Here is a 13,390-nt window from a genome sequence, read left to right on the forward strand (position 1 = left end):
CATGATTTTTATGTAGGCTACAATTCACATCAGGTAATCTATATTTCTGCTTCAAAATCTTTAAAGTGGACATGAGGACGCCAAAAATATGAAACAATATAGCAGCCTTCTGATTTACATTTTTGTAGCCAATATGTTCAACAGACAAAATTCCTTCATTATAGCTATCCATTTTCATTTTTGTATTGCTTTATTGACATGATGAATGTATTTTGAATTATTGTAATTATGGATGTAATAAAATAATTTTCTTAACACTGTTAAAAACATAATTCTCTTACTGTATTTGAGAATTTTTTTTACCAGTAATTTCAACTGTAATTGAATACAATTGAAACAATGTTGCAGTGTCTGTACTTGAGCAGGTTTTTACTTTAGTTTTAAATCTCTTATTAACACATGATGTTTTTTATAGGAAAATATAAACCCAGTTCACCTGGGATGCCTTGTTCTTTTGCTTCTGTCTTATAGCTGATTAAACCCGTCTGAAGCAATGCCACCACACAATTTGTTTTTTGCATGACACATTTGTCTTGACGTGTTTTGCTGCAATAATGTTTTGTTGTGAATTATTGTCAAGTTTACTGACCTCTCCCAGAAAACTCAATTCTATTTAAAATTTTCGACCATAATGGTCGAGACGTGTGCAAATTGCAACCTGGGAGTCGTCAGTATAGTTTGTGGTTTGATGTGATTTGTTTTGTTTGTTTCGTCTACTTGCATGCTCTCATACCGGTAGGCGGACAGATCTGACATCATAAAACCAGTAGCCATCACCCACCCCCCTCCACCACCCCATCACCACCCCCACTCCTCCAGCCGCTCCACTGACCCATACAACAAAGCCCCCAGACGTTACGGGGGCTGCAGGTCAGATGGCGGCTCTCCACAGTCCCCTCCTGCCACTTTCATCCCCTCCCCGTCCTCTGCCTTCACACCTGCCTCCTCCTACACCAGCTCCCCTCCGTCTCCTCCTCCCGCACCACTCCCCCCGCTGTCCTCACCTCCCGTCTCTTACCCATCCTCTGCGTCCTCCTCCCCCCCTGTCCTCGTCCCCCCTCAGCCGTCGGTGTATAACACACCAATCAACCTCTACTCCAATGAGAATGCGTGTGAGGTGGCCATGGGGCAGAGGCGGGGCCTGTTGGAGAGTCAGGGCCTGTTGGAGAGTCAGGGTGGAGCCCTGCCACTGCAGTTTAATGGGTGAGTGGCAGCCTGCTAACTAGTCTCATGAATTTATCAGTTCCTGGTCCTTTGCCCTTCCACCTTTCTCCATACCCAGCTCTGAAAATTAAAAATATTGATGAAAAATTCAGACTGAATTACATTTGGCCTGCTGCATTTCTAATATGGTTTCTATTATCTGTCGGAATTGGACTCCTCTGACTCCACTAAACAAAACCTTTGAGTATGTGCTGTGACTGGCTATTAAGTTGAACTGATGAGCTGGTGTCAGTCTATTGAATAATACAATAAACTAAATAAGGTTTTGTACAGAAGGGTAATTAATAGCTGTATTTCTGTCATGAAAAATTTGATAAAATATAGAGTTCGAGTTCTTTCAACATAATTACAACATGTTATAGTGGTGTTTGGGTGAAGCAGTGGATATATCAACTGATTTAGTGTATTTCTAATATTGTGGGGCTTCATTTAGGATATTTTGGCATTTTATTTAGCTTTTTATAAGTCTCCCTTATCAATAGTTTTACTTAGTAAAAAATTGAGTGTTAAATTACAATTGAATCTGCCAACATTGGCTTATATTTTACTTTTTGTGTTAATCCAGTTTTGACACTTTGATTTTGTGTCAAGGATTGTTTTTCCAAATAAATGAAGCAATAGAGACAATATATCAACACTCAGCTTTGATGACTACCAGCTGGAAAAACATATAACTCAAACCTTTTTAATACATAACAGAGTTATATTGTTTATTTAGTTTTTTCTTCAACAATTGTAATAAAGAAAAAACACTTATCACATAAAAAAACTAAATGTTGTTTGTTTTCTGTAGTTGACATATTTGGAGAAGTACACAGTCTTTTTCTTGCCATGTATGTCTATAAGATCATCATAGTTATCAGACATCTGGAAGTTCAAATAATACCTTTGGAGCATTTTGCAAGAGACGGCACGTTCTCGACTAGTCATTGTAATAAAGTTGTAATTAAGGGATTAACCTCAACCCTGCAGAACAAATCTCCATTAGACACACATAAGAGATAAACTTCTGCAGCATGACACATGTCCAAAATGTAAAAAGAGCTGCTGTATAACAGATTTGCTTTTACTTTTTGGAGTTCATTTTTCTGATCTATTTGCTTTGATGATTAATTATTAAAATGAATCGCTACTCTCTGGACCTGTACTTTGTATCAAGGTATAGCAGGTTTGTATATTGCATACAAGTAACAGTTATAATTATACTAACCTTTAGTTATGGCTCTTTTCAAAAGTCACAAAATGCTTTCCAGAATAAAAATACAGATTGTATCAGGGTTGCAAAAGGAATTCAGTAAAAGTGAAGCCAGCAAGTAAACAAAGTAGAAGTAAACAATGAAAATACATTATTAGAGGCTGTTTAAAATTATGTAATTCTTTCCGTTTGAAAGAAATAACAGACTCACATGTATGCCACAAACTCTAAAACAATTATTTTTTTCAAAAGCTTAAGCCTGATTTCCACACAAAGGCTTCTCCAGAGTGGTGGAGCATGAACAGAAATGATCTTTGGTCCTCAACCTGGACTGAAGACAGACACCATGACTGACTAGAAAACCTTGTGTGTCCAACAGGTTCATCATATTTAGCTTTTTATTTGTACTTTTTCTTTTTCTTTCTCTATTTACTATTAATACCCACCCCATCCTTCACAATTAAGCCGTGTGTTCAAGTCTTTGTCAACAACTTCCCATCGTCCTCTGCCTCAACCCCCTCTTTTCTGTCTCAGTCCCAACTCTCCTCCGGAGAGACATAGTGAGTATAACTATGCTATGATGCCATGACTAAGCTGTGTATCTATAGCCTGCAATGGTAACTGGAGCTCCATGGCATTCTCTTCTCTTCAGTCAGTCAGTGAAGGTTTCAGATTTGAATCCGTGTAGATTTACACATGCACTGTCTCTTGACAGACTAACATTCATGTCTGTTGAATGCGTTTTATGACATTTGGCATGATTTTGTTCTCAACAGCTACTCTCAAATCAAGGAAACTTGCATCACTTTTAATCATGCTGAAGAAAACAAGTCCACTGAATCCTCTGCTGACTCATAATTTCTCTCTTTATTTCACCTTTGTCCCCCTGGCTTTGCAGTTTTGAAAATGTTCAGTGGTTTCTCTTTCTGTGAGCCTCAGCAGACACCAGCGATCTGCACACTATAATCTTACACTATGCAGTCATGCACACACAGTACCCTGTGCTTCACTTGGGTACACAGCCTTCCCCAAGTATCAAATATGACATTTAATAACAACATAAACAGCTTTAGCAAAGTATGAAGTTGAGGTCTCTTTAGTATTTATGTAGTGGAGAGTCCTTTTTCCCTTTAACCCTTCTGAGAATTTTATTTAAATTTTTTTTAGCTTTGATGTTTTTCTCTTGAAATACTTTTTTTTTTTTTTTTTTTTTTTACAGCAGTTTGTTTTTGTTGTTTTTTTGGTCATACACCATAGACACCAGGGCTGCATGGTGGTTAGAACGTTTGCTTCATGGCAAGAAAATCCACGTTTAGGGTTCAGGGTTAGGGGGGATTTCTGTGCAGAGTTTGCTTGTTATTACAACCCAGAAACATGGGCTGAGGTTTGATTGGTGGAGTGAATGGGAGTGGGTCTAATTGTGTCTCTCTCTCTGTGTTTGCCTAAGCAACTCAAATCAACCTCAGCCTCCTTACAACCTTAACTTGGTGTAAACTGTGAACAAAACGGGGGTGGGGGATAAGTGGACTCCAGTGATAAATGCAGGCTATAGACATATAAAAGATATTGCAAAGGTCTTGTTAGATGTCTAATGTCACTGTGAAGGGCTTCAACACTGCTGAAGTCGTGGAAATGTGTTGCATAAGTGAAGTTTAATTAACATAATCATCAATAATATTAGTAAATTATTTCATTAAATTTCCATTCACATATTTTGCCTACGAATCACTCCCATATTAAAGTTTTATCTTTTTTTGTAACTGGTGTTGTATTGCACTATAATTAATTTCGTATATTGTTCTCTGTTGCGAAGTTACCTAAAGCTTTGCATGATGGGACAGCAAGAGTCTCTCTCCTTGCACGTTACTTGATTGTTTGCATGCTCTCAATGCAGTGTGGTTTGTTTCAGATGGGGCTCTAATTTATATCTTTCAATGTTTTCTGACTGTAAGAATCTGTGTGTGTCGGTATGCCGTGTCAACCTCTCTTCCTCTCAATCTGTTTTTCTGCTTTGCAGACTCAGTCAGGTCGTCCTGTCACAAAGTTAGTGTCTAAAGCATGCTACGTTCACCTTTACAGTGCATGCTTTTACTGACTTAACTTGCACTTTGCATTAGGCTTTCAATCTGTTGTGTTTTAGAATCTCATTAGATTATTGAGGCTGTCCTTGATTTAATTAATTTGGGGGTCAGTATTGAGCACCTTTTACTGCTCAGTTTGCTTTCAATAATGTAAACAGTGTGCAGGATCTGCATTGCAATGTACATGCTTCACCTGATTGAAATCAATTCAAATATTTGAAATATATGTTTTTATACCATTTGTTTTGAATTTCAATTATTGTTATGCACATCAGAGAGTGCACATAGTCACTTCAGGCTGTATTGACAAATAACTTTGGTGTGAGTGTAAATGTGTGACCAGGCTCACATAGAGATGTCAGCACCTGCCACACCCACATAGCTGTTTCTGTAACAAGAATGTGTTGAGAGGCACTCATATATCAGCTCATTCAGTGTGCTAGGTGAGTTTCTGGTGGGAGTGTATTTATAGGGGATTTATTGACAGGTGTGTGTGTGTGTGTGTGTGTGTGTGTGTGTGTGTGTGTGTGTGTGTGTGTGTGTGTGTGTGTGTGTGTGTGTGTGTGTGTGTGTGTGTGTGTGTGTGTGTGTGTGTGTGTGTGTGTGTGTGTGTGTGTGTGTGAAAATCTGTCCACACTCCCTCACTTACCAAAAGTTATTAACACAAACTACACAAGTTAAATAATAATTATTGTCATTTTGAATTAAGTAAAAAAAACAAAACTTTCCAAATTGTTAAACTTATGGACGGCACTACTTTTGTAGAATGGTTTAACAGCACCACCTTGCGGTCAATAGTCACCCACTTTTTATTTTTCTTTTCTTAATTTTATTGAAATGGGTTTCATGCATTTGGTTTTCTTTTACATTTGCCTTGAATTTGCAGTTAAATTTGCTCACTAGAGGTTATTGAATTCAACAAATTAATGGCTCATCTTAAATATCTACCTCTCTTCATTTTCTTTCTTTAAATGTGCTTTAGTGGACCTCAAAGTATTTTGAAGTAAGTATTTTTCACAAATTTTCTGTTCCATTGCAGCTGCCATAAAAATGATGTTTTTGTGTCCCTTGTCATTCTGTATACTTATATTTTACTTTGTCCTGTTCGTTTCTGTCATTGATTGCCAAGAAAACCTCAGCCACCAAGGTATCCGATGGTTTAGATGTACCCACCCGCTTCACTTAACCAAGTGTGGTGTGATTGTTTTCCGAGAGTCACTATCTAATAAGCACAAGCGACCCTTTTGACAGAGTGTTACATTTTCATCAAAAGTAACCTTGAATCATCTAACCTCTTCATCTCTGAATCGTGTTCAACACCACTTGCTCTTAGAAGTAGACCGTGGACATGCTTTTTTTTTTTTTGCCTTGTAGCCCATTCTGGTGGACAGAGCTCAATCTCATCTGAGTATTTTATCATATATATCTGTATTTATTTGGGCACAAATTTAAAGTGAGCTTGCTTCTCTTCTCTGCCTTTCTTCAGTGTTCCCCGGAAACATGTTGTGGATACAGACATTCACTTTTACCATGTTCCCACTCATGCTGATGCGAGCAGAAAGCGCATTATGGAAGACACGGAGGACTGGCGCCCGCGCACCGGGACCACCCAGTCCAGATCCTTCAGGATCCTGGCTCAGATCACTGGCACAGAGAACGGTAAGTTACTGACTGAAATAAAATTTTAAAAAAAACCTGCCACACTACGTCCTCACTGAGTGCAATCTCTGATTCTTCTCTTTGCTTATTTTGCAGCGCAAAAAGAAGAGACTGATGCAGCCAAGAAGACAAAGTAAGTGCATGGCAATGTAAAAAAAAAAATGCTTCCCTACTACTTGTTGTGTGCTGGATGTCTCTAACATTAACACTGGATTTATGGAGGAAGCCGACAATCTGACTCTTGATGTTTGTGGCACAATTCTGGCAGTTGTACTGATGCTTCCTGTCTAGACAGCAGAGAATGAATCAGGCTTGATACATTAAGTTAAAAGCCAGACCTCTGCGTACTCCACACTACATCATTTCCCAACTTGCAAAACTTAGAAGTCTCTTATTTTTCGAAAGTTCCTCTGAGCTTACTGACAATGGATTTTAAAGTCAGGTTGGGTTTTTTTTATGAGCGTTGACCAATGTGAGTGTTTGTGAGCTGGTTTGGATTTCAGTCTTGCAGTGCTGCATGTTGTAAAACCTGTTGTCACGCTGTGATCGACATCCGTGCCAGCAGTCTCACTCTGGTGTGAAATGATTCACCGCCTGTCGGTTGCTTTCGGTGGTTTGTGGTGATACGTGAGGCCACTGAGTGTCCGCGATCGTTAACACGCGGACTTTCCTCCCGACTGCGTGTGTTGGAGTGTCGCTTCAGTTTTAAAGTCGGGACTGACTCATTGCTTGAATTTGGACGTGATAAAGTGTTCTGATTGAGTAAGTTCACTATTATCTGAGTGAAACTTTCTCTATAATCATTTCATTTTCCATGCGTATGGTGGTATAGTTCATATGCCGCATGCATTTGAATACTTAATCAATAGTTTTTGTGTGACAATAATTTTGATGATCGTTATTACTGCTTGATAATAGGCATCTCATAGCAGATTGCAATTTAAATATTTTACTAAACCGGTCTTTCATATCTCTTTGGTCGTTCCTTTCTCACCTTTTGCTCTCTTACATTTTTTGTTGTTGTTGTTTTGTTGCTGGATGACAGAGGGAACAAGACTCCCACTCGGACAGTGATTGGTCCCAAGTACAACGAGCTCAGGGACTGGCACCATGGAGTGTCTGCTCGCACCCTCAATGTCCAGTAGACTCACTGTGTGTGTGTGTGTGTGTGTGTGTGTGTGTGTGTATACACTTGCAAAAGTTGAGGCTCTGTTTATGAATAAGACTGTAAAAGGGGTGACAACCTGTGGATTGAGGGAATTAAAGTAGGTAAGGGAAAGGATACTGGAATGAGTGCTCACATACAGTATAAACTATGGTGTGTGTGTGTGTGTGTGTGTGTGTGTGTGTGTGTGTGTGTGTGTGTGTGTGTGTGTGTGTGTGTGTGTGTGTGTGTGTGTGTGTGTGTGTGTGTGTGTGTGTGTGTGTGTGTGTGTGTGTGTGTGTGTGTGTGTGTGTGTGTGTGTGTGTGTGTGTGTGTGTGTGTGTGTGTGTGGCTGATCGTCCAATATTGTTTTTGTTCAGCACCTTTCAAAACTTGGACAAGCAATCAGAGTTCAATCTGTCAAATACATTGATGGATAGAGGATGTTAAGTGATTGATCACCCCAATTTACACAACTCTGAGATGAACAGAATTAATGTGTTTCTCTCTGCACACCTTAACTTTTGTCAGTAGTTTCACTGGAGGTATTGTCTGTCCTCTTAGTAATAAACACAAAAGAATTGTTTCGTCAATCAGCAGAAACTAAAAATTCAACTATTGAGCTCAGATTTTGGTGTCATGAAGTGCTGTGATATTTCAGAACATATCAGAGGTGTGCAGCAGAAAGTATGAAAGGATAATGAACTTGAAAAAAAAAGAAAAGAAAAAAAGTTCTGATGAAATATTCATTTTAGTACACTCTTGCCACTATAGGGCATACATGGATTTCATATGTAATGTGTGCACATCAGTGTTGTCTGTAAAAGCGACAGTACATCGGCCTTGTTTCTACGTCACAAGAAAATCAAAGCTTGCCGGAAATAAATAAAAGAATCTGCATGTTTTCAACCAATTGTTTTTTTTGAAATATTGAATATAAACCCACAAACTACGCATCATTTTCTGTAATTCTGAATGAAATACAGCAAGAAGTGCATCAACCGGTTGGTTGCAAACGCACCAGATTGTGTTGAGATTGGGTCGTGTATACGCGCCGATAAGAAAGCTTTGTATGTAGTTCTTTCTGCAGCTTACTGGGGTAATGCACAAAAGGCATCTTGGTCAGGGTTTGCATGGTGTGTACCCAGTGCATTGTGTATGTATTGTATTTCTATGTCACATAGTCTGTTGTGTTAATGTATGCGGTGGAAGACACTTTAAAGGAAGTGCTCATGGATCGTTTACATCTCCCGTATTTATCAGCTTGTGAAAAATGTTGTTAGTGCAGTATCTTGATATATGATATCATAGGAATGGGTTGGAAGTTGTCACGCATGTTTGTACAGAATACGTGAGCTATATGCGTTTGGATGACGCAATCAAGTCTGGACTGAGCTCTTTGTATGCTCCATGGTGTTTGCAAGTAAGAAGCAGGCTATTCAGGATTGATGATGTGTAAAATATGCTTCCTGTGCTCCAACTTACTGTAGATTTCTTGATTACAGTTTCTTCTCTGTAGATTATGTCGAGCATTTTGAAAATATCTTCATTCTCGCAGCTAAAATGTTCTGTTCTCTGTGTTTTAAGTTTGACTCTATATTGCAGCTAATAAATTAAGTTTCTCTCTTGTTTCCATTTCTCTCTCGTTTCTGGTGTCCTTTTCCTTTCCCTCCTTCTTTATTTGACTCTTTACTCTTCTAGTAGTCTCAGTGAATTCGAAACAAACGGTGTGGAGGTCAGGTACAAATTAACTCCGAATCCTTTGGCGTAGTCTCACTCACTTCCTCACTTTAAATTCACCCTTGACACCACCTGAAGAAAACAAAAAAAAATAAATAAAATAAAAGTCACATGAAAGTATTTTGTTTACCCACACAGCTAACTGATATTTATTTTTCTGAGTGAAAATGAGTTAGTATGGAAATATTCTTGACTGATTAATCAGCTTTAAACCTAAAACACCGTTTTGACATTAATTTCAATCACAGTATGTTTGACTCCACCTAATCGCACCCTAACTTCAGTTTACATTTGTAATTCAGAAGATGCTAAAGACTGTACTCAGTGAAGTCAATAACTGTATTCTGCGCTGTCTGTTTTCTGCTGGTGGCAGATCTCCAGAACACCAATCTCCTGACCTCGTAGGTGTTTCACTGACAACATGTGGGGGCCCGAATGAGGCGAACGCCTCTGTTCACACCGACCAGCCCCCGTCACGGGTTGAAGGCTCATCTCTCCATCAGCACACGCCTGAGAGGAGAGCAACAGTCCAAAACCACGACCGTGTCTGCAGTCCTGATGCTCCAAATCCAGATCCATCGATTAATCTATCGTCTGCAACACATTTCCAGCTCGTTGCTATCCCAACATCATATTCAAACTCTCTTGACATGTTTCCTCAGATACACCCAATATCCAGCATGACCCATCCATTGGCGGAAATGCTTGTACCTTTCTTTTACAGTGGCTTAAGCCCAAACCAAGAGCAATCGCCTAACATTTCAGATGATCAAAAGCTAGATAACATTTCTGACACACTGATTTTACCTTTTATTGGTTCAAGTCTTGTTGATACCAAGAGTCCAGCATCTTCTTTATCTATTTGTAACATTTTACCTGCACGGACAGCAGGAGTTTGCTTGTCAGGTGATAACAGGTAGGGCTCTTCCCAAGTTTTTAAAGCTCATGGCAGGTTTTATATAGGCAACATTATGAAACTTTCCATGTCATCTAACAAATTATTTCCCGATTTATGCTCTGGTCTAGCAGTTCTCCCTTATCACCACTAGAGGGGAGCACGAGCTCAGAAAAGACAGAGCCCAGTAAGCGTGTGACTGAGCCTGATGGTTGCGTCCATGAATTAAACAACCCTGCTTCAGAATGTCCAAAGACACATCAAACTCAGTGTGATGTTTCATCGCAACACAGGTGCTGCAAAATATCCGCATAGTTATTTACGTGAAGTAAACTTTTCATTTGCTGCAATTTTCTTTTCTTTTCTTTTCTTTTCTTTGCATTTTCTTTCCTGCTTGTCCTCCCAGTTCCTCCATCCTGGTTAATCATCTATCAAATATGTCATTACAGCATCAAGCGCTCGCTACCAAACCTTTCAGGTACAACGTTGTGTACAATGAGTTTTTCTCAACTGATGCGTTATTCAAAAAATATATTCATGTTAACTTGACTCTTGATATAACAATATTGACGTCTTTTACGTGGTTTACATTTAATGTTATCCATTGTGGTTCTCCATTGTGTTCTGCAGCTGACTTTACTGTATATGAGTCTACATACTGTGTGTGCTTTTGTAAACAGCAGGGAGCTGCTCTCAAATCCTCTAGACTTCCTTCCCAAAGCAGCCCCCTGCCCTGCTCCCCTCCCTCCCTATGCCCCCGGGCACCGTGCACAGCACACCGACAATACGTGCTACAGTCCAGTAACAACAAGGTAAATTAAGTGGAGCAGCTTGTGTGCATTTTAATGTGCTTCACTGTCAAACAATCACATTCAAACAAATTCCAGTGCCCCAGAGGTCCTGGAAAGCCTCAGGCTCATAATACACATTCTGCATAAATGCAACTTGATAGCAAAAATGGGTCTGATTCATAAAAAAATCATAGAATTGAAATTATCGCAGCTCAGATCACGATCTGGAAGATTTTATTCCTCTGTGTGCATCTGTATGTGTGCTTGTGGTGGGTTGAAAGTTGTCAAGTTATGAGTTTGCCTCAGTTTTTTTGGGAGCCAAACTACTAACACAAGGGGGGAAAAGTGATAATATTAACCTCAAAAGAAAGCTTTGATCTTGAGCCCTTTAGAAGATGATCTCCTCTTCATTTTCTGCCTTTTCTTCCTGACCTGATCAGAGCGAGGCATCAAAGCAGTCTGGAAAAGGCTGCCTCTCAGTCCTTACTAGATGCCCTGCTCATCTCTCCAGTCACTCAAACTTCTGTGCAACGCTTGAAGAAGAAGAAGAAGCTGCGGCAGCATAGTGTCAGTGAGCTGCACCTGCCAAAGAGCAAAAGGTAGACAGAGCAGATCTCGACAAAACCTTTCTTTTACCTCACTGGTAAAAATGACCTTCATACATATTTAACTTTATATTAGGCTAAAAACTTAAAATGCCTACTGTCAGCAGTAATTTAAATCTAAAACCTTTTCAATAGATATTTGTCCAGGTCTGCTCATCTTTACAAATAATGAAGCATCACTATTAATCATTAGTTATAGCTTGTTTAACATTGAGTCATGCATTCAGTTCCCCAATAATTACCATCACCAGCTAACTGTCTGATTAAAAAAAAGTACACAAAATTGTGCTTCTATATTAAGTTGCAATGGAGTATTGTTATAAAACAGCATTAAGATATTGATATATGTGACATGGCAAGAAGGTGCGTGGCCCATATGCACGACTCGGTCTGATGAGGCTTTGGCAATTTAAATCCCAATCAGGTACAGGCAGGGTTTTGTACACAGAAAGGTATCCATCAAACAGGTTTAGGAAAGATGAATCCCAGACGTGGCCGGTAAAATGGCAAAACAAGCTCTAGACAAACTCTGCCTTGGCAAGACTGGCGACAACACAAGGCAATAGCTGGTACAGACACACACACACATATACACACACACACACACACACACATACACAATACTGTGATTCCTTCCGCAGTCCAAAAACACACCTCTGAGGTTGATTTGTGACTCTAAAATTGCCCATAGAATGTATCCATTGAATGTATTTTTTTGTCTTTGTTTACAATGTGGTGAATTGATGACCTGTCCAGGGTGTACCCTGCCTTCATCCATTGTTTTCTGGGATCGGCAGAAGCACCCTGTGACCCTACAGATAAAGTGATCCAGACGATAGATGGGAAATGGGGAGGTATCTGACACAATCAAGGGTGATGGAGCACAGAGGAAGATGCGAGGACAGAGTCAGACAAACATTTGAAACAAGTTAGAGAGTCACTGGGTAGTGCAACCAATCACAAAATGCATCATGAACGCCACTTTTGGCATCCATCCAACCATCTTACTGGTTTAATTCATTTAAATATTTATTTATTTGTATGTTTTGTTTTGTTTTCATGGGGAAAACACACGCACAGGGAGAATATGGAAACTCAACATAGAAAAGCCCAAACTAGACCTGAACTTAGGATTTCCCTCCTTTGTCGTGACAACACTAAACACCACACCACTTTGCCATCTGGTACAGAGACTAATTGCACGGATCAAAATAATGAGTGTCAAAATAAAACCAAAATGAGTGATTCAGCAATCTCCCAAAATATGGTAATTTCGGTAGAATATTGAGGATCATGTGAAATGATATTTAGAAATGTACCTTTCTTTAATTAACAGTATAAACAAGGTCCATTGAACATGCCAGTGAGAAAGTCATGTTTATTCCATCCATGCCAGCCTCCAAAAGACACGCTCCATATGTCTGTGCGGCGACAGTTTATACCAGCTATGACATTCTGTGGTCACTGTGAAACAACTTGGCAGCATCTCACAGAGATCAGACATTAGTTAGTGGACACAACTGCGCTCTGTGTGTGTGTGTGTGTGTGTGTGTGTGTGTGTGTGTGTGTGTGTGTGTGTGTGTGTGTGTGTGTGTGTGTGTGTGTGTGTGTGTGTGTGTGTGTGTGTGTGTGTGTGTGTGTGTGTGTGTGTGTGTGTGTGTGTGTGTGTGTGTGTGTGTGTGTGTGTGTGTGTGTCAGTCAGTATGGATGGATATCTTTGTCACTGCCTTACGTGTGAATGCACACGCATGGATGGAGAGTATAGTGTGTGAAGACTGAGTTGAATCCAAAGAATACCGCAGTGCTAAATTATAGACCATCTGTTGTGTGGTGGAGAGAGCTGGACAGCAGTCAGCTATGTTAATAGACCATTTGTTCAATGTTCGAACGAAACCAACACATTTATGAGACGCATAATGCAAGTTCTTGTTGGCGCTACAGTGCACAAGGGGTTACTTTACATTTGTCAACTTGTCAGGACCTAAAATAGACTCTATATTTCTTCGTTAGTGTTTCATCCCAGAAAAGAAAAGCCTCATTATCAGGTAGAATATAG

General features: G+C 39.6%; 1 protein-coding gene across 4 annotated transcripts in view; it reads left to right on the forward strand.

The window, feature by feature from the left end:
• Positions 1-13,390, forward strand: part of LOC308112140 (PDZ and LIM domain protein 5-like) — a 69,601-nt gene that overhangs the window by 41,707 nt on the left and 14,504 nt on the right. The window contains exons 5-9 of one of the 4 annotated variants that reach the window (XM_080467395.1): positions 740-1,203; positions 5,483-5,503; positions 5,630-5,647; positions 5,987-6,159; positions 6,256-6,292. In XM_080467395.1, coding sequence (XP_080323521.1) covers positions 740-1,203; positions 5,483-5,503; positions 5,630-5,647; positions 5,987-6,159; positions 6,256-6,292 — 713 coding nt within the window. Of the gene's footprint in view, positions 1-739; positions 1,204-4,436; positions 4,463-5,482; positions 5,504-5,629; positions 5,648-5,986; positions 6,160-6,255; positions 6,293-13,390 lie in introns of all 4 variants that reach the window. The other 3 variants (XM_080467392.1, XM_080467393.1, XM_080467394.1) reach the window with 3 other exon arrangements.

This window comes from Lipophrys pholis, assembly GCF_963383615.2.
Source record: "Lipophrys pholis genome assembly, chromosome: 7".
NCBI lineage: Eukaryota > Metazoa > Chordata > Actinopteri > Blenniiformes > Blenniidae > Lipophrys > Lipophrys pholis.